Source organism: Mytilus trossulus, chromosome 14 (assembly GCF_036588685.1).
Source record: "Mytilus trossulus isolate FHL-02 chromosome 14, PNRI_Mtr1.1.1.hap1, whole genome shotgun sequence".
Lineage (NCBI taxonomy): Eukaryota > Metazoa > Mollusca > Bivalvia > Mytilida > Mytilidae > Mytilus > Mytilus trossulus.
Genome location: NC_086386.1, coordinates 10,170,114 through 10,196,012, shown reverse-complemented (window position 1 = coordinate 10,196,012; position 25,899 = coordinate 10,170,114). Strand labels below are relative to the sequence as shown.

General features: G+C 32.5%; 3 protein-coding genes across 5 annotated transcripts in view; 1 reads left to right on the top strand and 2 right to left on the bottom strand.

Moving 5' to 3' along the window:
* Nucleotides 1–25,899, bottom strand: part of LOC134695602 (uncharacterized) — a 46,335-nt gene that overhangs the window by 3,064 nt on the left and 17,372 nt on the right. For 2 of the 3 annotated variants that reach the window (XM_063556881.1, XM_063556879.1), the window contains exons 3-9: nucleotides 23,056–23,194; nucleotides 12,126–12,434; nucleotides 11,527–11,570; nucleotides 10,907–10,986; nucleotides 10,308–10,429; nucleotides 9,023–9,177; nucleotides 5,075–5,133 (exon numbers count right to left, since the gene is read on the bottom strand). In XM_063556881.1, coding sequence (XP_063412951.1) covers nucleotides 5,075–5,133; nucleotides 9,023–9,177; nucleotides 10,308–10,429; nucleotides 10,907–10,986; nucleotides 11,527–11,570; nucleotides 12,126–12,434; nucleotides 23,056–23,194 — 908 coding nt within the window. The remainder of the gene's footprint in view (nucleotides 1–5,074; nucleotides 5,134–9,022; nucleotides 9,178–10,307; nucleotides 10,430–10,906; nucleotides 10,987–11,526; nucleotides 11,571–12,125; nucleotides 12,435–23,055; nucleotides 23,195–25,899) is intronic. The other variant, XM_063556880.1, reaches the window with a different exon arrangement.
* Nucleotides 1–25,899, bottom strand: part of LOC134697462 (uncharacterized) — a 105,970-nt gene that overhangs the window by 62,715 nt on the left and 17,356 nt on the right. The window lies entirely within an intron of this gene.
* LOC134695603 (uncharacterized) lies at nucleotides 13,047–17,068 on the top strand. Its single transcript, XM_063556882.1, has 4 exons — nucleotides 13,047–13,142; nucleotides 13,796–13,921; nucleotides 15,911–15,953; nucleotides 16,156–17,068. The coding sequence occupies exons 2-4, from the start codon at nucleotides 13,871–13,873 to the stop codon at nucleotides 17,043–17,045; spliced, it is 984 nt and encodes a 327-aa protein (XP_063412952.1). The 5' UTR covers nucleotides 13,047–13,142; nucleotides 13,796–13,870; the 3' UTR covers nucleotides 17,046–17,068.

Here is a 25,899-nt window from a genome sequence, read left to right as displayed (position 1 = left end):
AGGGCATATCCAACAGTTTCAGGGGAGGCAATAAAAAACGTAAACGTCGTAGACCTAGTGTTTCCCGTAATTTAACGTTGTTTCAACCACGTCATAACGGAATTACCATTGGAATTGCTATGGCCGTCCGGAGAGGGCGGGTTCTTCCATCAAAGGAAAGGGCACGGCAGGAATCGGCATAAAACTCATACAGATTGTTTAATAACAGAAATAGAACTCAAATCTTTAAAGATATCTTTGTTGTTTTAGTCTATTATAAAAGAACTGCAATTATCTTGATCATTAAAGACCATACTCACTTTTAAGTTTCTGTTTTATTGAAATTATCTTCAATACAGTAGAGAACAACAATTGCTAATGATTTATTATTGCATGAGAATGCAAAGTGTCATTAATTCTTTACCAAACTTTTCCGAGATTTTGTCATTCAGGATACTCAAAGTTTGGTTTTACTTAAGACAGATGAAAAAAAAACTGGGTTGGACTCCTAATGTACAATATATATGTATGTAGTAGATCTTTAAATGAATACGACCGCTAACTGGTAAACAATGTAAAACAAAAGATGACACTGTAATAAAAACAAAATTGAAATAGGAACACATTGTAATATATATATATATGTACCAGACCATATAAGTATTTGGACCGTACGCGTACGGTCCAGACCGTATACAGATACTCGTACAGTCCGACCATACCCGTACGATCGGACCATATGAGTATACGCGTACGATCCAGCTGATCATACATGTTTGGTATCATATGGGTTTAATTTAAACAACCATCTATCAAAATCTTTTTTAGTTATACAAATTGTTTTTATTACAAAATAGATGGATAAAGTGAATAAGAAAACAACTAAAATTAAAAGTGTGTTTAATTATATGTCCTTGAATTCTATTTTGTTACTCTGGCAGAAGGTGAAACTTGCTTCTAATAAGAACGTCGTTTGGTTATTTTTGCATTTATACATGTTTTGTTAATGCATGTTTCTTTGTGTATGCATTTCTTTTGTAAAGTTCATAAATATTAGAAAAACAATTGTCCTCCAACATAACTGTTTACTTCCCATAACTTCAATTCCAATGAGCAAACTGAGCTGCAATTAATGAATTACTGGCCTGCAAAATACAGGAGATTAACCTATTAAATAAGCGTGATCTTTTTAAATAGTTAAAATCTTAAGTTATTATGTCAAATGCTGTTGAACTTTTTATAATAATTGGATATATAAGTTATGTTAATCTGTTATATACATTAGTATCTAATAAACTTGACCAACTTCTTAATATCAGTCAGACCGTACGCGTACTGTCCGACCGTATGTGTATTTTAAACAAGAGGCTGTCACAACGACAGCAAACCGGATTTATTAGCATTTATTTGTGTCCTGGTAATATCACAAGAACCATTACTGATGATTGGTGAAAGTTAAAATTGTCAATATCAAATTTGACCTCTATTTTGTCATCAGTATCAACATATTAAAATTTGAAAAGCTTATATTGAATGGTTTGTGAGTAAATGCAACAACGTGAATGGAAACACCATTTTACGATCTTTCAAGAACCATAACTCCTGAACAGTAAAAGTCAAAATCGTCATTATTGAACTTGACCTCCATTTTGTCACCAGTAACAACATATTAAAATTTGGGAAGCTTTGGTAGAACAGTTCATGCGTAGAAGCACGGGCACGACTGGAAACACCATTTTTCAATCTTTCAAGAACCATAACTCCTGAACGGTAAAATCCAAAATAGTCATTATTGAACTTGACCTCTATTTTGTCATCAGTAACAACAAATTAAAATTTGAAAAGCTTTGGTTGAATGATTCATAAGAAAATGCACACACGACTGGAAACACCATTTTTCAATCTTTCAAGAACCATAACTCCTGAACAGTAAAAGTCAAAATCGTCATTATTGAACTTGACCTCCATTTCGTCACCAGTAACACCATATTAAAATTTGGGAAGCTTTGGTAGAACTGTTCATGCGTAAATGCACGGACACGACTGGAAACGCCATTTTTCAATCTTTCAAGAACCATAACTCCTGAACGGTAAAAGTCAAAATGGCCATTATTGAACTTGACCTTCATTTAGTTGTCAGTAACAACATATTAAAATTTTAAAAGCTTTGGTTGAACGGTTCTTGAGTTAATGCACGGACAACATTTGATTGCCGCCCGCCCGACCGCCCGCCCTGCTGCCCGCCCGCCGAGCATCCCCAATTTAATAACCGACATTTTTGTCACAAAAATCCTGTTAAAAAGTATGCATATGGTCCAGACTGCACATGTATGGTCCAAATACTCATACGGTCTGGAACATATACACTGACATACAAGTAGAAAAGATCTGACGATTTTGATGTTTACTTATGTATGAGGAAACAAATATGATTTAGCAACCAAAAAAAAAGTGAACGTCTTGATGTAGGTCTTGACTAATTAAACACACTCTCATTAAATCAGCGGATCCTTAACAGGATAGGGAAAAAAAACAGCCATCGAAATACCATCATTCAAAATTGGGGAAAAAGGGGGAGGCTAATAGCTTAACTCAAGATTTTGATCTTATTCAAATTTATTCTAGTACAGCATATGTTTTACTGCTAGCAAACTCTTTATCTTAATAATGTATCAATGATTTACTTCAGATCCACTTTCAACTCGTCCTAAATATGCGTGATATATTTCCCACTGGAGCACGGGGGTAATCAATTTATCAGTTTCATATAGTGATGCATAATCATCAGTTTCCGACAGATAATTGTCTCAAACAGTTTTCCAGTTTTGGTATTTTATTTTTATTTATATTTTGTTTTTAAACGGAAATTTTAAATTTTCTTTCCGCATCTTTCTCTTTGAATTCATTTGTTTGATTATCAAAAATAATATGGTAGTCTACATCAGTAAAATTTAAAATTAAGAATGGAAATGTGGAACATGTCAAAGAGACAACAACCGGACAAAAGAAAAAATCAACAGCAGAAGGTCACCAACAGGTCTTCAATGTACCAAGAAATTCCTGCACCCAGAGGCGTCCTTCAGCGGGCCCCTAAACAAATATATCAGTGGTTACATTGTATGCAGTCAAACTAGGTAGAGGGAAGTAGAACAGAAAACAATCTTGTAGTAACTCATATATTGAAGCGTAAAACAAGGGCAGTCAGGCTCGTTTTTCAGCCCTTTCGTTTATTCTCAAGTTTTTGTCTTACTGATCTGTTGGTTTTTTTTAATAAAGCTGGTTTTTTTACCTTCAACTGCAAAAGGCGCAACAGACGTGTTAAAATCAGCCATGTGACTTATTTGAAGATTCATGTGACTTATTTGAAGATTCATGTGACCTTTGTTCTTGTTAATAGATTTTATTCGAAGTTTGTATATCCCTTCACCCATTTATTTAGATGTTTTTTTAACATATAGATAGCGGGAAATTCACTCACTATGCATCAGTTTTACATTTTTATTTCGACTAAATGAGCCCTCAGAGCAGCTAAACAGCCGCACCGAATTTTAGCAAAGATATACTGTCGGATGGGAGAAGTCAAGAGATGTGAATTTTTCTATACCCAATCAATCCTTTTGTTTTGAAAAAGATTTTAAAGGTATACATTAATATGACAGCAACCCAACGACCCATATACTTCAAAGGACTAATGGTCAACATACAGATTTGTGTTATAGCTAGAAGCCTGTAAAGAATATAAAAAGACCGAAACTGCAAAATGAATTAATATGGAGTTTTTCAGTATCAGGTTTACAATTTTGACAAACACAATAGTAAAATTATCTGAACTGTTATCTCATCCAGATACTGGTTCATTATAAATAAGAAGATGTGATACGAGTGCTATATATCGAGACAACTACCCAACAAAGGCAAATTGTATAAACACATTTGTCTGCCACACCATCGCACTTCCTTTGAAAAATTAGCGGTAAATTTAACGTTATTTTCCGAAACGTCTAAATTTTTGCCACAACTTGTGAGGCTTACGGGAGGGATTGAGTAAACAGTATTTTATTACTCAATTTTTCTCAAAAACGAGTATGGTGACAACTATTTTTCAAAACGTTATGACTTTCCATTTTTTAAAATGAATAACACATCTTACTTTGGCCAAATCGGCACCGTTAGAAATATTTCAAAAAATCAAAAATGTGCATTTCAAATGTTCATTTCTTGCCGTTGTTTGGGTCCACCATAACAGTTTTGGCTTTTTTTGAGTAAGAATAAATGCTTTAAATGGTAAAGTTAGATTTTTCTTACAATCTTGAATTATTTTGCTTCAATTTGAGCCCAATTATATAAGTATATGTTAATTAAAAAATCATATTTTTCTTTTTCAATAAAAAACGTTTTTACTCCAAAATTGTAAGAATGTTCAATTTTCAGCAGAAATTTTTGGAAAAACAAAATCGACAACATATTTTTTTTTTGGCAAAATTTGATATTCTGTCAACATGGTCAACTGAAGAATAAAATATCTTAAAGGGAAAAAATTCTCACCGTCAGAAATAAACTGTTGGATATGCCCTTAATAAAACTGAAAAACCCTTTTGAATTGTTGAACTAACCAGAGGCTCTCAAGAAATTGTGTCAATTACCTGACACCTGACACTTAATTTGCATACCCCAATAATGATTGAGGCCAAAACCTAGTGGCAATTTGATCAGAAAATCGTCCACAAAGCAGCAACAAATCATCAGGACCTCATAAGGAACATTCCTGCTATGTTTGGTTACATTCCATTTAGTGGTTCTTGGTTGATTGATATAATATGCCGGGGTCTCAACATATTAGTAAAATGTTATTGCATTCAGATCTAATGTTTCCTACTGCTGCATGTGTTGTAATAAGCAGACTGGCAAGCTGAGATTTCTGGAATTTCTTCATTTATGTTGTAGACTATCGCACAAAACAAACGGTTGGTAGGTATGCAAAAGGATTTTTTTTCAAATTGATTCCTGATTTTGTAAATATCTCTTAGGAATAAGAATTGTATATAACGAGTAGAAAAAAAATTTCAGTCGGAAAATGAAATTTCCAACTACCTACCCTGTGGTAAAATGAACCTCTCTGAAGTCATTAATCATGTTGAATTTCTCAGCAACAGCCTACAAAATGATAATGAACTGTCAAATTTATTACAATTCTAGTAACCGCAATGAAGGGCAATAACTCCTAAATAGTTTGGATGTAGAGGATAGGTTTATACACAAAATAAATTATTCTTTAATAGAATGTGTTTATTTTTCATTTGTACTAAATCAATGGCATGCACCTCTCTTGTTATAGTGCAGTGTCTTAACTGTTAAGAATTTCTGGACCCTCAACAGATACTTTATATAACATATATATATATATATATATATATATATTTCATCCATCAAGGTTTTTTATCATTGGAATTTATTACAATATTGAAGCAACAATTACATCTCTTGTATACATTACATTACAATAACTATTATGATGTTCATATAACAATTTAACTTTTTCAATTATATAAATCTGGTAAGCAACTGGTACCAATATGAATATGATTCCAAACTAACTATCTGAATTTTTTTTTAATACAAGCTACAATGATTAGGCGAAAGATCTATTATGTAAGACTACTTTTCATCTATCATGGGTTGAAAGTTAAAAGAAGTTTAATGTAGACATTGAGACCATAGCCAAACAACAACTTAATTCACTAATTCTAAGAGACCAATTTACATTTTTTAATAATTATGCTGATAGTTGTAGACAATATATTTTTTAAGTCAAACCTCAATGTTCATTTTCAATGCAATCTTTTAGAATCCACACTTGCTTTGAACTATGTTTTATACGTGTACTAGAATTTCAATATGCAATGGTGAAAGTTTATTTATTTTGACTATTACAAAGATCCTTCTATATCGATGATGTTGTTTAAACTTTTTGCAAAAGCGTCTAAATTAAAGTGTTCTGTTTCCATTGACATTATATGTATTGGTATTGTACCTCAATATAGGGATATGGTGAGGCCTAACCCACAGTCCTAGGATAGGGAAAGTTTATGGACTTCACCACTTTCCCAGGATAGGGGATGATTGAGGGCTACACCACTATCCCAGAATAAGGAAGATTTCAATGCTTCACCACTGTCCTGGGATAAAGGAGGTTTGAGGGCTACTCCAATGTTAAGGGATAGGGGGTGTTTCCAGGCTACAGGCGCGTAGCTCCCTATACGCCAACACGCAGTTGCGTGCACATCGGTTCGGCATGCAAAACAAAATGTTGCAAAATTAAAAATTTATAAATTAAATTTTAAAGGAAACACATATGTTGTCACTTTTTTGATTGATGAAATGTCATTAAATAACGACATTTGGTTTCAAAATAGAAGTTATATTGGAGATCATGCATGACAAAATCGGACACTGTAACTTGTAGATCTTTTACAAGATTTAGATTTGTTATACTCAATACATGTAGTTTCGGAGCACATTTTACAGAGTACGGTTTAACTGTTTGGAATGAGGTGTACCAATCGGCATTAGCTTTAAACCCTTCGATATCGTTGAAATTATGCCACGGCGATGTGTTAGGGACTACCAGATCCATTCATCCTGCTAACACGCCAAAACAGAATTGGAAAGTCTCATTATATTTTGCGTTTACAGACCATATGATAATGGAACTGGAGAGTGGAATCGCGTCTGGTATTATCAGAAAATCGCTCCTTTGTGTCACGGCGTATCTGCTTCCTCGTGTTGTAGGAAATATAACAAATGAACAAATCTCAACATTGTCTGAGACATACATGACATACGAAACTGACCTGGTATGTAATTTTGACGAATTCAATTGGGAGGTCGCTCGATGGCAAACACGTACACTGGTTTATAACATCTCGCTAGTGCTACCGTGGAGATGTATCAGTCACCATCAGTGTCACTACGTCTGTTGAAATCAAATGTAAGATCAACAACGAACAATGACAGGTTATCATCGCTAGCATTACTGCTTATTAATCGAGATTTCAGTGTGAATATTGACAAAAAATAGAGAAGCTCGTTTCTGCCTAGACCCGAAGAGCAGATTTTGGACAATTTTGAGTAAATTCTGTATCAGAAAAATGTGTAGTTTATATGTTTTCAATTAACCATGATATACTTTATTCAGAAGATTTATGAATAGTTTTACATTCATAAATTGTTTATAAGTCCTATCTACATGTAGCTCCTCTTTCAACTTTCTTATGACCGAAAACCGAAAAAAAACCCATTTTCCTGCATAAAAGGGTCCCAAATTTTTTTTTAGGTAGGTGCTTGCACATCGTTCCTTTCTAGCTACGCCCCTGGGCTATATCACTGTCCCATAATAGGGGAGGTTTGACCGTGAACACAATGTTTTACCCTGTCCTACTCTTAATTTAGACAGGAGCCTGTAATTCAGTGGTTGTTATTGGTTGTTATATGTTTTCTTCATTTCTTGTTTTAGCATATATCACACCCTTGGATTTTTTTAATAGAATTCACAATATACATGTTACTTTCCTATCTCTTGGATAATACATGATATCATCAATATGAATACTGCTTTTAACTATAATAATAATAATAATAAATTCTTTATTTAAAGAGGGTAAACACAGTTAGTTACAATCACTAATCTTCCCTGAGGCCCTCATATACATGTATGCAATACAAGTAAAAACAAAATGGTAATAATAAAAGAAAAAAGCAATCATACAACATATAAACACAATTGTATAGACATAATAGTTCAGTGTACATGTACCATGATTAAAAGATATAAAACAGTTAAATATCGCATGTAGTAAATAGACCTAGTATATACAAATCATTAAAATCATACATTCTAAGAGTAATACAATGTAGTTGCAATGATTTCAGACTGAATATTGGGACTGTCTCAAGTATTGTTTTATAATTTGTTTAAAAGAATAAGTGTTTTGCACATTACGCATTTCATAAGGTAGTCCGTTCCATAAAACTGATCCAGAATAAGCAAAAGATTTTTTAAACAGTTCAGTTTTTTGGCTTTGGAACTATCAAATTACCTTGAGTAACACCCCTTAAAGCATAAGGATTATTTACAGATATAAGTTGAAACTTTTGAATTAGGTACTGTGGTGCTTCTTTCCGCATACATTTAAATAGCAATAAATATTTATGGTATTTGATTCTGTTTTCTACTGTCATCCAACCAAGTTTTTTAAATAAGGGGGCTGATGGGGATAATGGGTCTGCATCAAGAATTAATCTTGCTGCTCTTTTTTGAAGTTTTAATATTCTTACTATCCCTTCATTTTTACATTCTCCCCAAATAATACAGCAGTAATCGATGAGAGGCAGAATATACCCATTATAATATGCTTTCCTGGCATAAATATCTAAAAATTTCTTTAATTTAGAAAGAAGGTATATTCTTGATGAAATGCTAGCACAAATTTGATCAATTTGGTTTTTCCAGCTAAGTGTGCTGTCAATTTTAACACCTAATAATTTCTCACATGATGAATTTTGTAGTGTTTCTGAATTTATTACTAAATTTGGTTGAAAAGATTGGGTTGATAACTTCTGACTTGTTCCAGTAACCAAACATTTAGTTTTTTTGGTATTGATGAACATATTATTCATTTTGCACCATTCTTCAACTTTGCATAAATCTTCTTGAACATCATCATGTAAATTTTCTATACTTTTCCCTGATTTATGAAGAGTAGTATCATCAGCATACAAGTCTGTTTTACAATTTTTAATGCACAGGGGAAGGTCATTTATAAATAAGACAAATAATAGAGGACCTAGAATAGATCCTTGGGGGACACCAAATTTCACATCTTTTTTATCAGAATTAACATTGCAAATGTTAACTCATTATTTATAACATTATACTGGTACCTGAGATGAAATTCCAGGTGGTTAATTGTCTCTGGGATAGCACAGACTGTAATGTCAATGAACATCTGGCTTCAACTCATTATTTATAACATTATACTGGTACCTGAGATGAAGTTCCTGGTGGTTCATTGTCTCTGGGATAGCACAGACTGTAACGTCCACGTACATCTGGCTTTAACTCATTATAACAGGAGTCATTCTCTGTTGCTAGACTTGATGTTGGTGTTTTTACTTGACAAACATCATTTTCTTTCTTCTCTTTAAAAATATTTAATGAAATTTATTAACAAAACAAACAGTATATTTAAGAGATAACTGTATTGTATTTGAAGCTTTGCTGCCGTCCATCAGAAGGTTTACTGTCACAAATTTAGTTTACCCGGGGTGCATTGGGGAGACAGGTAAACAGGTATTTTTGACAGTAAAACTATCTCTGGGTGTCCCCAAAGCTTTGAATACAGTTATCTCTATTCTAACACATAACATGTTCATTATTCAGTTTCAATCATTTAAATCAGTCAAAAAATTTCATTTAAGTAAATTCCCAAATAAGATGTTATGTTCTTTTGCCCCTGAACTAGATAATGTCATAGGTATGCTTCCCTTGTCAAGCCTAAACATCCAGCGTTTTCGGGCTTCTTTGCTGCTTCAGAATGTAACACAATTTGATGAAAAGAAGATTTTTAGGTGTAACATGTCAGTTCTTTGATTTTTATTTTTGAAATTAAAGGTCAATTCATTCCACAATTCAAAATGTCGGCTTCCTCAGTTACAAGCAAGGAGCTAGAGAATTGCACACTTACTGTTGTCCAATAAGAACCATTGATACAAAATAATTGCATTAGAATATTTAACTAATTGATTGATTGGTTGTAGATGTGACATCAGTCAACATTGCTTTTAATTTGACCAAGATAATATTCAACATGAAATGTATTTTGAAGTAATGATTGTAAATTTGATAAGGGTAATGGTGAGCTTCTAAATTCTTCAATATAATATGTATGACTAGGACCGTTACATCTGAACGGTAAAAATGAAATTAGTCAATATCGAACTCGAACTTTATTTTGTAATCAGTAACATCTTAATATACGAAACGCATTGATTAAAGGGTTCTTAAGATGTTGCACAGAAGCAACATAATTTTGAGCTAGTTTCCAATCCATCTTGGACCAGTAAATATGAATCTCATTTTTTAATCAGTAACAATATCTAAAAATTTGAAAAAGCATTGGTTGAAGGGTTCGTCAGATAAAGCAATGAAACTCATCAACTTAAACACTCTGTAATCAATCAATCACAAGTTACTGGATTATATTTGTTGAGCACAATTTAGCACTGTGAGTAATAACTTTTTTTTATATCCAGAAGCCTTGGTGTTTTACCTTTGTCCAATGATGCTCCAGATAAACGAGCTTTTAAAAATCTTCCTCTGTGACAAATTTCATTTATTGTTCTTACACAATCTTCTGCCTGGGATAACTGTCTGAATTTAACAAAAGCAAACCTGTATAAAGAAAAAAACATTTTTAAGAATATATGCTGACTATGTGGTTGTATGTGATTTAACAGATCACTTTTAATAGAAAACCACACATAACTAACATGAATTATTTGGTTCTTTTCTTGGTAGGAATGTTCTTGAAATGATTCCCTTTGTTTGTTAATATTAGTAGTTTTTTTTATTTGTTTCTATTTAACTTTTTTCAAAATCGGAAATACTTGGGTTTTACAATCATTGTTCCAAAATCATCTCCTTTAACTATACTCAGCACAATGCAATCAGACTTGGCGTTCATTTCTCTCATCTGTTTTTTTTCTTATTTCATTATACGTAAATCATCTTTTATACTTTCCTAGAAACTTAATTCACCTATTAAACTATTACTAATTAAGATAAAATTGTGGAGAGTTGTCCAAATAATAATATTTTACACAGCAGTCTCATCTCTTTTAGTTTTCATCTATTTTACTAATTACTTACACTTTTCTTCTGTCTTCCTTATTTGTTCTAACTCTCACTATTGTAGGGTGAAAATCTCTGACTAATTCTTCAACATCAGACTTTAATATATATGAAAACGATTATCTTAAAAGCAGTGAAATCAATATATAAAAGTTTCTCTTTTTAATATAGTTAAATCCAATTAACTGTTATCACAGAGATAGGTCTCACTTTTTGGTAATTTGGATAATACAAATGTTGAAATTAAAATAGCAACACTTTGACATGTAACTTTTGCAAATATTCAAAGTCAATGAACCATGACTGAAGGTAAATGGCTAAGCAATCTCCATGGAATTGAGATGTGCCAATGCTAATTCAACTGCATACCAATTACCATTGACTTATCCCAAGATTTTCCCTTTAAAGAAACCTTAACACAAACAAATACATGTAAATTCAGCAAAATCTCAAAGACAACAAACCATAACTGAGAGGGCGGGTCAAATAATCTCTCTAGAAGCTAAAGAGGACAATAGCCACCATAGTCCCTTTAGGACACATGATCTGAAGCGGTGAAAATATGATGTGCCACTGGGTTCAATAAAACCTTTAGAGGCAGATATTAAACACAGTTAATTATTTGATATAAGATTTACCTTTGTCACAGATTCTTCCAGATTTCCAATATACACCTCTATATCTGTAAATGTAAAAATAAGACTTGCTGATAAAACATCTTACAGCTTAATGGGTGATATATCACATATAAAGATGAAGTTATAGGAATCTGTGATATATCACATATAAAAAGTAAAAACACAAAAATACTGAACTCCAAGGAAAATTCAAAAAGGAAAGTCCAAAATCAAAAGGCAAAATCAAAAGTCCAACCTCATCAAACGAATGGATAACAACTGTCATATTCCTGACTTGGTACAGGCATTTTCTAAGGTAGAAAATGGTGGATTGAACCTGGTTTTATAGCTAGCTAAACCTCTCACTTGTATAAAGATGAAGTTATAGGAATCCAGGTAATAATACTGTGGTTTCAATTTTGTCGTTGGAACTTATTTTTGGGGATGAAGAAAACTTCTCTTTTACATTTGGTAGCTATTGATATTTAATTGAACATTCAAATTCATGGTGTAAGTATTCCTACTAAAAAGAATTGGTATATCAAACAAATATTAATGAATTTACATGTACAAATATTTTTATTTCTTTTGTCAAGTTCTAGCTGATAGTATGCACACACATTTACCATTATACTGATTTCCTGGAATCTGGTTTACTAACAAAGACTTGGTATATTCAGTACTGTCCTCATTTACTGAAGAGTTATCAAACTTTGATGATGCATCTGAATCCGTATGTTTCTCTTGAAATGATGAGGACCCTTTCACTGCAGTGCTGGGAATATTTTGTGAACTGCATGGTGTCTTGGTATGCCTCCAATCAGTCTCAATCTCTACTGGTGTACCTGGAATTGGTGAGTTTGATGTAACAGACTCTAAATCATCACCTCGTACACCAAGTAAATCATTCATAGACTTGCAAAAACTATCTGGAAAAAATACAAATCATCACAAAATGGCATTAGATTTTTTGTGATTTATAACCCAATAAACTATGTGGAATGTTATAGTTGAACTCAAGTGATCTTAAGGAAGTTCGCAACTCATTTTCAAACTAACAAGCTTTTGGTAACACTAGTATATATTGATAGGGGATTAAAAAAGGAACCAAAAGAGCAAAAAATAAATATAGGTAGTTGTGCGTGTTTTCAAGATATTAGCCATTGAAATTTTGCCATGAAAATGTTCTCGCTTGATTTTTCCTAGCTTTATCATTGAAAAATTTAAGTTCTCAAAATCTATTAACAGAAGCAAATATTGATATCTAAGAAAAATTTCCAATGTTTTGTCATTTGTTTTTTTGGAAAATTAACATTGCATAATTCAATAGTAATATGAACTATGATTTTGTTCATATTTTTTAACACTGCTGGTTGACTATAGATATTGCTAATATTAAATGCTTTGACATCCCCCTGTCCCCCCAAAACAAAACAAAAACAAACTGTAGTAATAGTTCATTTAATTGAAGTTTTAAAAATAGACACAGGTCATAGCACCATGAAATGTGATTTGAAATCTAAATATAGTAAAGGGTATTTCCAAGTTAGTGTTAGCAAGGACATTATAGTGTCTGACATTTTTGTCTAGTAAAATGTAAAATATTGACCAGAAATCAATAAGCAGATAAAACTCAGGTTAGTAAATATTTATTTGTTTATCTCTTCTCTTTAATTTGTACTATTTTTATCTATTTTGCTCACTATCTCTAAAAATGAAAGTTGACAACCTCTCTAAATGTAAAGTCAACAACATATAAATAGACTACAGTCATTTCTCATACAATTCTTAAAGTTTTATTGAGAGAACCAAGATAAAGTGGTAAAGAAAATATATTTTTTTTAAAACCTCCAAACCTTTTCTTAAAACCAGCTTGTGAATTGTTGATGTCTAGCCTCAGGGTCTATTGATTAACATTACAATTAATTTAGGTTAATATAACCTTCTTAATAGAGACAAAAAGATAAACATGTAAGTGGGATCCAAACTCTCACCCTAACCTGGGACAGTGGTGTAAGGTTGTCTCAATCTAATGTTATTAAACTTATACACATCATGACAATGCTTATTATCACAAAACTCAAAATATCAGTAGTCAATTTTAACCGTTCTTCATTTATTTCCCTTAAATATATGACAACTGGAGCATCCTATGGACACATTCCCAATTTATTTATTTTTTCACAACATAATAATATTCTGAGTAGTGGTAAAATTCAGATTGCCAGAAGGAAAGGGGTAATTACCACTATAGAACCTAAAAATGAGTTGAAGTATTTTATGTATTCAGATTGACACCAGAATACAAAAGATAGGGGCAACTACTGCAGAAATTCATTCAACTTCAACAGAAATACTGAGTACAATGAACATCAACAATGCTGAGTTAAAGTCTGAAATAATGGCTAAACTAGAGGTATGTACAATTGATAACAGCAATCATTACAGATAAAGTTATTGTAAACAATATGTAACAGTGCATGTAAGTGATATCATAGTATTTCTGTCAATGAGATCTTTACAAGTTAAATATTATTCTAAAAATACTCTTTTGCAGAGGGTTGGATGCTCACAAAAATATGTTTTACACCTCCACATTCTGTATGTGCCTATCCCAAGTCAGGAGCATGTAATTCACAAGTTGTCGTATCAAATTGTTTTTGGTATATTGTTTTGTAGACTTATTAGTCTGATGCTGTTAGTTTGATATTTTTTATTATTTTAAATTTGTCCCTTCATAGACTTTGCAGCATGAAATTTGTTTTGTTCAATATTGAAGGCCAGTTGATGACATATTGCAGCCAATTTCTCAAGTGCATGTAAAAAAATTTAAAAAAAACAATGTAATGTAGTTGCCAATAAGACATGCAACTATTCTAGCAAGGAACAAATGATGAAAAGTTGATTTGTGTAGGGCTCGTATTAAGCTTATTTATAACTAGAATTAGAATCATCAGTTTTAATCCCAGGGTCCTCTAATTTTTTGTTGGGTTTTGGCATATGAAGATCTTTCATTTTTTATTATTTTTGCTGATTACAGTTTTGATCTACATATACCATTACACTTTTTAAAATGATAATGAAGCACACAAAATTCAACCAACAACATATCTCTTATGTTGACCTCAGAATTAATGCAATCTAAATTTTGTTTAATTCAAATTTTTATACAATGTACATTTTCATTTGTATAAACTCCAATATAATAAACTGTTATCACAGAGATATGTCTCGCCTTTTTGTAATTTTGGCAATGAATTGTGCCAATTAATGCTAATACAATTGCAAACCAAATATCAATGACCTAGCTACCACAAGTGGATCCCCATAAATTAACCTTATCACAAACTAATACATGTAATGTAAGCAAACCAATCAAAGTCAAAAGACCATGACTGAGGGGGCGGAGCCAAATAATCTCCATGGCAATGAGATGTGACAATGCTAATACATCTGCATACCAATTATCATTGATGTACCACAAATGGATCTCCATAAACTAACCTAATCTCAAAGTAATACATGTAAAGTAAGCAAACCATTCAAAGTCAATAGACCATGACTGAGGGGGTGGAGCCAAATAATCTCCATGGCAATGAGATGTGGCAATGGTAATACATCTGCATACCAATTATCATTGACGTACCACAAGTGAATCTCCATAAACTGTCCTAATCACAAACTAATACATGTAAAGTAAGCAAACCATTCAAAGTCAATAGACCATGACTGAGGGGGCGGAGCCAAATAATCTCCATGGCAATGATATGTGGCAATGGTAATACATTTGCATACCAATTATCATTGAAATACCACTAGTGGTTCCCCATAAAACTGAGCTAATCACAAACTAATTCATTGTTGACGCCGTCGCCGACGCCGTAAACAGCATACCTATGTCTTGCTTTTTGACTCCGTCAAGGCGAGACAAAAATAGAAATGATAATTGTAAACACATTGTATCAGATAAACTTGCATATGTTAGAACATTATTCTTATTTCCATTTAAAAAATAATCAACATAAGGCATGAAAACTAGACACAATAATGATGGATGTATGGAAATGAATTTGTTTTCAAGTATTCTTTCTAGTATAATCATTGGTGGCCTTCCGCTGTAATTTTGAACTCTTCAGACAGGTTGTTGTCTCTATGACACATTTACAATTTCCATTCTCTATTTTATTAATTATATTAATAATATGTTTAATATCATACTGAATAGTGTAGACTTATCCATTGGACATCCAGCAACAAAACAATTTGATATGTTACAACACATTTACTAACTGTGAATTCAATAAGAAATATACAGAAGCCTTTAGAACGATTTAACTACTTAAAATAATTAGCACATTTGTAGAATAATCTGATCAACTGAACATTTTTGTTCATTTCTTTACAGGAAGTCTTACACCAGTTGATAAAAAAAAAACCTAGTAAACGAGGTATGTTGAACATATTTACACAAATAATTATTCAAATATTTTCTTGGCAAACCAACAAAAATATTTAGTTATAAAGTTTAATTATTCTAAAATGAAACATATTTCAGACTTCATTTATCGATTTATCAATTTTAATTATAATCCACTAATTACAATATATACACTTGCTAATAATCAATCATCTGAATATTTGATGTTTCAGTTGATCAACCAAATAAACCCTACAAACTAGGAAAATCTATCTTCACACTACATCACCAGACAGACCTGACATCAGTAGTTGGTGACAAAGGAGGAGATGTAACAGATATAGTGATGATGGATGATGGTAGACTGGTGATGTGTTTACCTGTACAGTGGAGACTACTGGTCTGTAATACAGATGGATCACAGGTAGACAGTCTACCTGTACAGAGAAGACTACTGATCTGTAATACAGATGGATCACAGGTAGACAGTATACATGTACAGGGTACACCATACAGTGTTACAGCAGTCAACAACTCTACAGTAGCTGTTACACTGTTGAGGAGTAAGTGTGTAATAGAGATGTATGACATAAACAATAAACTCAAACTTAAATCAATATCACTACTTGGAATGTGGTGGGGGAGTGGTATAACAACTATAAACAACAAGTTAGTTGTACATGGTTACAATACACTACTGATCATAGATCATCAGACAGGAGAGGTGGTACAGACAATAAAGATTGACTGTCATCCTGTCAGGTTACATGGTACTGGTGACAGAGTATTCTACAGTGATCATTACAACCATAACAACAACAAGCTGTACTGGTACAGTTATAGTGATGACAGACATCACTCTCTAACATTACCATCACATCCCAGGAGGATGACAACATTACAAGATAGCAGTCTGTATGTGGGGTGTGAGGATGGATCAGTACAACATGTGTCATCTGATGGTAAACAGTATAAACCAGTAAAGACTGAAGGACTAAAATCATTGGGCAATTATCATGATTATGGTTGTTTTTATTACAATTGCAAACAGAGAAAACTGGTTAATGGTGTTTTGAGTTCTAACGTAAACATAAACATCTTTCATGAAATCAGTTCAAAGTAAATCAAGTATTTTTTGGTATAATTAACATACAATGACATATATACCATCAATATTTTATAAATTAGAATATGAGGAAATGTGGGATATATTCTATAAGAATAAGACAGAAACCAAACAAAACAAGAAACCAAAAGCAAATTTTCAATTGAATCCTGTATTATCTTATACTTTGCCATTTTGATTACACTAGTTTAGATAATTCAAGTGTTTTTAGACAAGATTCTTGCACATGTATGACTATGACTATTAAAGATAAATATATTCCATTAGAAAACAAAATATGTGTCTTGTAAATATAAACAGTTTTATTAATATTGTACACTTACTACTGCTTTACATTATTCCTTTGCATTAAATCAAAAGTGAACTGTTGAAGGAAATATTAAACTGGAGATTTTAAGTTATTTGAATAGTTTGGAATAAACAGGAGAGTTTCAATGAGGATCGATTCACAAACTATTATATTTTGTCTTGAAAGCACTCTGAAAATGTTCTTCCTGTATTAGGTGTTGATTGTTTATTATTTTGTTGATTTTAAAAATATGCGAGTTGAAATATATGCAGTATACTTTCAAATTCAATTTATCAAATACTTTTTTATAGTAGTCTCAGGTAAAGTTTTTTTTATGTCAAATACTTCAAGTTTTTCTACTTTAAACCTTTCTTAATATTAATATTAATATTAACCCTTACCATGCGGAATTGTTTTCAGAAAATGTCTAATTTTCGTGTATTTGCATTATATGCAAATGAGCTTAGCCCTGTTGCTGTAGCATATTGATTCCTTTAAATCTAATATAGGTGATCACGAGGTGGCGTGGTCTGGGCAAGGAGGCGGGAATTTGACCCAAAATGGGTCATCAGGTGCAAAAAGCGTTAATTTTGCCAAATTTTCATCCTTTCTCTTGACCCAGGGATGCTGGTAAAGGTATCCAGGTATATCCTGCATGTAGAGTGGACCCTACTTAACAAATTGACCCCAGCAGTTGTTAGGTCAAAGTGAATCTGATCTTGGTTCAGCAGTCTACAGAAGGTCATTTGGACCAAAAATACTGAATTTCACGATTTTTGCCGATTTTTTACTTTGAAAGGACCCAAGACCGGAAGTAGTTGTTTCCTATGCGTATTTCAATAATAATAATGATCAGTATATGGCCGTTGATTTGCACTATTTTTGCAAGTTTTATGCCTCTGAACTTCTTGTGTAAGATACAGATGTAAAGCCCACCCCTCCAGAAAACGAGTTATAGCCAGTTTCAATTTTCCAAGTCCGTATTTGTGCTCAAAATGCTACTTATACATAAGAAAGGTGAATATGGATAGCCTCATGTTGAGGGAACATGCATAACTTTTAAAATAAGTATCATTAAGTGGACTTCTAAAAGTATGGAACACCATTGGAGCCAAATAACGGTTATAAGGGTACGCCCGTCATATGACGGTCACCGCATGATAAGGGTTAATATTAAGGATATGCCTAACTTACTTTTAGTACATTTCAAATGTCTATTCCATTTTATTAGCATGGCTAAAGATGGACAAGACCTGATTAAGAGGGAAGCAAAATGTTTATTTGATCATCTTCTGTTTTACATTTTGATGAAAGATAATTTTCAAATCTCATATGTGTATTTTTAAATTTAGTAAAATCTAATTCTTTAAATTTGCATTTTCATTTTATATTAGTATGGTGTCTTCTGGCTATTCCTACATTTTGTATTTTACTATTCTGGCTATTCCTACATGGGGGATTAGTGGAAGAACAATACATGTTGTTATTGTAAAATATGTTGGTTTAGTCATTAGTGTCTAATTTGGTCAAAGGTAAATTTACCTGTGGAAATTAAAGAAAAATCATTAATTATATGTAAAAAATTAGACTTTCTTGTTTGAAAACATGCATAAAATAATAATTTTAAGTATTTTAATACCATGTACTTTCCAAAAAAGCATTGGAAAAATAAAAATAAAATGAAAGAAAAGTAGTCAATTTAAAGCATTCAAAAGTCTGGCAAGTCTGAAAAAAAGTATTTAAAAAGAAAATTGATAGTTACCCACACTTTCAACTTCAACTCAAATATAAATAAGGAGATGTGGAATGATTACCAATGAGACAACTGTCCACAAAAGACCAAAATGATACAAACATTTTTTTTGTTTATATAGATTAGACCGTTGGTTTTCCCGTTTGAATGGTTTTACACTAGTAATTTTGGGGCCCTTTATAGCTTGTTGTTCGGTGTGAGCAAAGGCTCCGTGTTGAAGGCCGTACTTTAACCTGTAATGGTTTACTTTTTAAATTGTTACTTGGATGGAGAGTTGTCTCATTGGCACTCACACCACATCTTCCTATATCTATTTACAATTTTAAGGTCACCGTACGGCCTTCAACAATGAGCAACAGCCTTATTTATATATAAAAAATGAACGAAAAACAAATATGTAACACATAAACAAGCAACAACCACTAAATTTCAGGCTCCTGACTTGGGACAGGCACAAAGAATTTATTAATTTCATTATTTGAACAAATTATGATTTTTAAAAATTAATACAATATCAAAAACTTAATTATTATAGATAATAATAGAAAATAAGGTTACAGAATGATGAATTTACTCCAGTCGAGTATGGAGATGCTGCTTCATCTCCTGCACATTGATTAAGACTTTGTATTCTCTTACATGTTGTATTATTATGTGAGTGCTATAAATACATTTAAATTTAAACATAAATTAAGTATACTTTTGGTGCTTTCATTTATTGCTTTGATTAAAGAATGATTTATCATTGATATTTCAAATGATATTGTTTACTTGTATATATTATTGTAAATAATTGGAATTACTTGTGCATGCGATTGTAGCTATGAATTCATATTATGCATTTGAATATTATTTACATAAACTGTGCCGTTGAAATTATTAAATGAAATATAAGATTGTGATATAAATTTTCTTTTTCTTTATTTTCTACAAGAATTACCTGCATTTACCTTGATTCATAAGATCTCATTAGTTTACTGTTGTTACAACATAATCCTACATAATCCCATTGTTTACACAAAAATTCTGGGAACTCCTACATAAAATTTTACTATTTTACCTATAAATTTCAAAATGTAGGAATAGCCAGAATTGTTTTCTTCTGATTATTTTTTTTTTTTTTTTTCTTCTGCCGTCTGAGATGCTTTTTTGTTTTACAACATATCGAATAGATATTTGGCCAATGATGTTGTTCAGTAATGGAGGTTTCAAAACTCACCCTGTGTGACTGAACACTTACTCTTATAGGAGTTATCTTCCCGCATCCCCTTTTTCTTGTTATCGCTATATCTCTAAAACCGTAAAAGATTTTTACAAACTGTTTTCACCAAATTGTTCGTCTACTCTTAAGAATAATTTATTTTATTTGACTGAGGTGATCAGAAGACATCTTATGGGAGTTATTTCCCTTTTGAAAATTTAAAATAAACGATATGTTGGGTTAATTCATAGGGTATTAGTTGTAGAGGCCTACAGTCTTTTGACATGAAGTCCTTGGTCCATATAAAGTAAATTTAGGTCAAGGTCAAAGGTCAAGGTCATGTTATAAATTTTGAAATTTGCTTGTTATCGTTATTCAAAAGAAACTGTAACAGTTCATGATATATGTTTGCAAAATCATGGTTTACAATAAGGCACAACTTCAACTTATTCAGTCGAAGTGTTTTGGTTAACCCTTTTAGAAGTTTTCTCTCCTTGTGTATTTGAAATCATTATTTCTCCACAACCATACAAGTGATTGACCTTGGACCTTCTAATTTGAGTTCACTGACCCATGACCTTGAAATTGAGGTCAAGGTTAAAGGTCAAGGTCATGTTTTAAATTTTGAATTTTGCTTGCTATCGTTATTCAAAAGAAACTGTTACAGTTAATGATATGATGTGTTTGCAAAATTACTGTTTACAATAAGGCGCAACCTCAACCTATTTAAGTCGAAGTGTTTTGGTTAACCCTTTTAGGAGTTTTCTCCCATTTTGTATTTAAAATCATTTTTTCTCCACAACCATACAAGTGATTTACCAGGGACCTTCCTATTTGAGTTCACTGACCTATGACCTTAAATTTGAGGTCAAGGTTGAAGGTCAAAGGCATTCTCTAAATTTTGGAATTTGCTTGTTATCTATATTCAAAAGAAATTGCAACAGTTAATGATACGATGTGTTTGTCAAATTACTGTTTACAATTAGGGGCAACATCAACCCATTTAAGTCGAAGTGTTTTGGTCAACCCTTTTAGGAGTTTTCTCCCCTCTTGTATTTGAAATCCATATTTCTCTACAATCATACAAGTGATTGACCTTGGGTCTTTTGATTTGAGATCACTGACCTATGACCTTGAAATTGAGGTCAAGGTCAAAGGTCAACTTGACGTTCTAGATTTTGACCTTTGCTTTAAATTTGTTTTTGTTCATTATAAAACAATGAACTCTTCTGCATATACCTATTAATCTTATTTTTCTATATCAGTAGAGGTACCAAATTACATCAACAAGGAGTGACCCTTTCTAACATCTTTTTTTTAAATTTCATTCTAATTATCGAGGTGGAAAGACCTTCAATTGTTCTCTGAAGAATTGGTTTTTAATATTTATCATGTTTTTCTTTTTAACAGGGACTGTACAGTTTCATTTTGAATCAGTAAGCATTTAATTTGTTATGTTTATTATGTATTTTTATTAAATAAATACAATTTTAACATATAATTTGTCATACTCTTCACTCTTGTAAACAAAATCCCCATATTATTGATAATTTCTGTTAATATGTCATGTATAATTCCCGATCTAATGGCCTTTTTTTTTATTAAACTGGATGTGGGTATGCGTATCCTATGAATGGCAATTGACTATTTGTAACTGCATGCGGATACACACAGACACTGCCAATCAGAAAACCATAGCTCATGTTATCAGCATAAAATATTGTAACAGTAAAACAGTTTTAATGAGAGGGGATAGGACCTTTATCGGGACTCCGGGATTGGGTGTTTTTAAGCTCGGGATTTCGGGATTGACCCTTTCGGGATCCGGGGATTCTTGTTTTCGAATTTCGGGACGTCGGGATTTACTTTATTTAAATTCGGGACCTCGGGATTTCGTGTTTTTAAGCCCGGGATTTCGGGATCAGGACCCCTCCTATTCCCCCTCTTTAATAGTTGGCTTTAGTTAAACTCAGGAAATTGTAACAGAACCTTTTGAACTTAATTGGAATATCCCTTAAATGACACATGATTGGTTTTTTTTTATTGATTTATTTGGTAATTAAGCAGTTATACAGCATATATGAAGCTCTGCCGATTCACAATGACATAATGTATAGTGTTTGACTTCAGTACTTGGTTTGCCAAAGCCTATGCGCTAATTAAAGGTGAAATCCAGAATTTTTTTTGAACACTGTGATCTCTTTATGCTCCTACCAAAATCAAAGCACTGTAAGCTCTATAGGCAGATAAACATAGACCAAGTTAAACAAAATTATAAAAACTGTGGCAGTGTTGCTTCAAATTTTTTTTTTAAGATTTGAAAGAAAAAATTATTAAGCATTCACAATTATTGTACATTTATATGTATTTCATGAATTTAATTTTGATGCAAATTAATTAATATTTTATCAAGGTTTTCTTATAAAAGCAATGTATATATATCAATGTATATTTTTAATGGTGATACTGCAGTGGTACAAATTTGCATTGATTGCAGTTGTTTTAGTGATTGCAGTTGTTTTAGTAAGTAATTAACATTGGTAGCAATAGACTTTTAGTTGAAAGGTTGACTAAGTACGATTTTTTAGTAGTACCAATGGATTTTCTTCCCTGAAAGGAGCACTTAGTTTGGGTTCTACTGTAAAAATGTTATGAGACACATATAAGATGTCCACAAGTACCAACAATATATTGTCAAAAACAAATGAGGACAAAACAAATCTTTTACATTGTTTTAGGAGGATTGTCTTTGAGCATAGATTACCTTGTAATGTATCTGCCACAGCTGTTAACATGACACAGGAGTTCAAACATTGGTCTAGTATCTTCATAAGTTCCATGTATGATTCTAACAGAAATGTGTCGTCTTTCTCAACTAAAATCTTGTTGCATTGTTTGTTGGCCTGGTAAGTAAAATAGAAAGCATATTAAATGATTGGCTATATTATGCATAATTTTCAGTGTAAATTTCAAACTGTTCCTTCTTTGCAAAATCAAAATATGTTGAATTTGAGTTCTTAAAAAAAAAAAACTTTTTATGGGTTAAACAGCCAAAGTTACAGCTTCATCTCTGATGTGGTGTAGTGGTTAGCTCATCAGACCACTAAGGTTCCTGGTTTTGTGGGGGGAAATTTTCAGGGACTGAATTTTTGGCTCTCCCTTGACACAATTTGTGATTTCGGTCTTAAGAAATGATGATAAAATTGGGAATGGAACTGGGGAATGTGCCAAAGAGACAACAAGATGACCATAGAGCAGACAACAGCAGAAGGTCACCAACAGGTCTTCAATGCAACGAGAGATTCCCGCACCTAGAGGCGTCCTTCAGCTGGCACCTAAACAAATATAAACTAGTTCAGTGATAATGAACGCCATACTAAACTCCAAATTGTACACAAGAAACTAAAAGTTAAAACTAGAGGCTCTAAAGAGCATGTGTCGCTCACCTTGGTCTATGTGAATATTAAACTAAGGAAGCAAATGGATTCATGACAAAATTGTGTTTTGGTGATGGTGATGTGTTTGTACATCTTACTTTACTTAACAGTCTTGCTGCTTACAATTATCTCTATCTAAAATGAACTTGGCCCAGTAGTTCATACATGTGAACCTCCCGACGGGAGTACAAAACTCCCATTTTCAGGGGTCCCCTCCCGTCCTCCTGTCGAAGAGGAAAAACTCCCGTGGAGAAAAAAATTCATGAATGAAAATTTTCAGTCGCCATTTTTACTATTTTGTTTACAAAATTTATCATTGAAATCGTAAAAACCTGAGATTTGTTAAGTCGTAAAAACACGAGGTTTATCGAACGTATCCGGTGTAACCTGATTACGCAACATGTGGAGATTTTAATCCTTTCGAAAGGCTAATTAACAAGTGATAATAGTTTGATTGAACAGTCATAAGGTGTTGGATTATCAATAACTCTATGTGGCTTCTGTTTATGGCACACGCCAAGGATGGTTAAAGGTTAATACCGATAAATACCGGCAGTGATAGAAATTGGAATGTTGTTGTCTAAACATTTATCGGAAGTTTTTTTATGCCGAGAAAAACATTTATTGTATATGAAAATACTGGAAAAAGGAATGGTTTCAGCTCAATGTGAGCTGTTTGCTACACAAGCTGACTGAAAAATTATATAAGCAAAATGATTATTTTGTACACCATGATGTGTTCAAAATGCCAAAACAACAGTTATCTCCGTCTCCAAAGACACCAGTTTCAAAACAACAGAAATATTTGACAAAGTTCAACAATGCCTGGAAAGCTGACTTCAAATGGTGCCATCCCAGTTCTAAGAGGCAAGACCAGTCACTTGCAAAGTAGACTTTAAAATCTGTTATTGGAGCCATAATGACATTACCAGACACAGTGAGACCCCTTCTCACAAGAGTTTAAACAATGACAATGATCAGTTTTCTGTCAACATATTAGTGCTTTTAACTATGTATACCCATTGTTATTGTTGGTTAATTTATTATTTATTTTTTATGTAATAAATGTATAGCATATACCCAGTGATCGGGAAGGACGTGCGCCCTGCGCCTATAGCGCATATTCACCAGAAATGGCGCATAGAGTGACAAATGTAAGCGCCCATGTGGCGCACGATATTTTTCACATCGTTTCGAAACGTTTAGATATCGTCAAATATATTTCCGATCGTGTTCCGTGCCGCCATGTGTGTGTACACAACTGTATATTGTTCCTCCAAACATAGGAGCACCTATATATTTTTAGGACGTCTTGGGTGTTTTCCTATGGTAATAGAACCATGCGGTTTAACGTCTCGGGTGTTTTCCTATGGTAATAATAGAACCATGAGGTTTAACTGATAACCCAAAAAACGTAATTTACCATCATTCATGATATAATTTTTTATAAACAACTTTACATTTGTGAAATGGCTATTACAGACGAGATTTAACTTTAATAATAATCTTTTAATTAAGTTTAGCTTGCTATTATTACGATTGAAAACCCCTGAAGCCTTTTTATAAATATAGTTTTTGTCTCCATAAAAGGCGCTTAACTGTCCTTGTCATTTTTTGGTCTTTGGCTCGTTTTGACATTTTGTAAACATGACTTCAGCGAATTATTGTTTTGTTCTATCAATTAATGGTACTCTCTACTGTTATTCATGTCATCTTGATGAAGTAATAATAATAATACAAGAAGTGCAGAGGACATTCCTGAAATGTCCTCTAATACGGAACGTCTGGAATGAGTATGGTATCGACCAAGACCCAAATTTAATGTTAAAAAAAAAACATGAACATGAACAAGCCAAGGCAACAGTAACAGTTTAAACATTGTAAATAAAGGTTTATCTTTAATATTGTCCGTTTTGGAAGAAGTTATTGTATATTCATTGAAATTACAGATTCACAGGAACAATATTATTTAAAATCATGAAGGTAAACTTGTACCAACACCTCTTTTCCAAAACATGAGAAAATAATGATTCTTTTTATTTTTTTACAAAAGGCAATTCGAATGGCCCACTCATTTGACAACATGGCCCATTATTTTTTAAAATGGCCCATTGAATTTATTTTTGAGGGGCCCTGGGCCCATTGTGAAAAAAACCTTCCAGATCACTGTA

Bases quoted from the DNA above. Each gene is read 5' to 3' on its own strand.
- LOC134695603 (XM_063556882.1), top strand. From the start codon at position 13,871: ATGAACATCAACAATGCTGAGTTAAAGTCTGAAATAATGGCTAAACTA. The intron at 13,922-15,910 runs GTATGTACAATT...ATTTCTTTACAG, and splicing joins AAATAATGGCTAAACTAGAG to GAAGTCTTACACCAGTTGAT. The intron at 15,954-16,155 runs GTATGTTGAACA...TTGATGTTTCAG, and splicing joins AAAAAAACCTAGTAAACGAG to TTGATCAACCAAATAAACCC.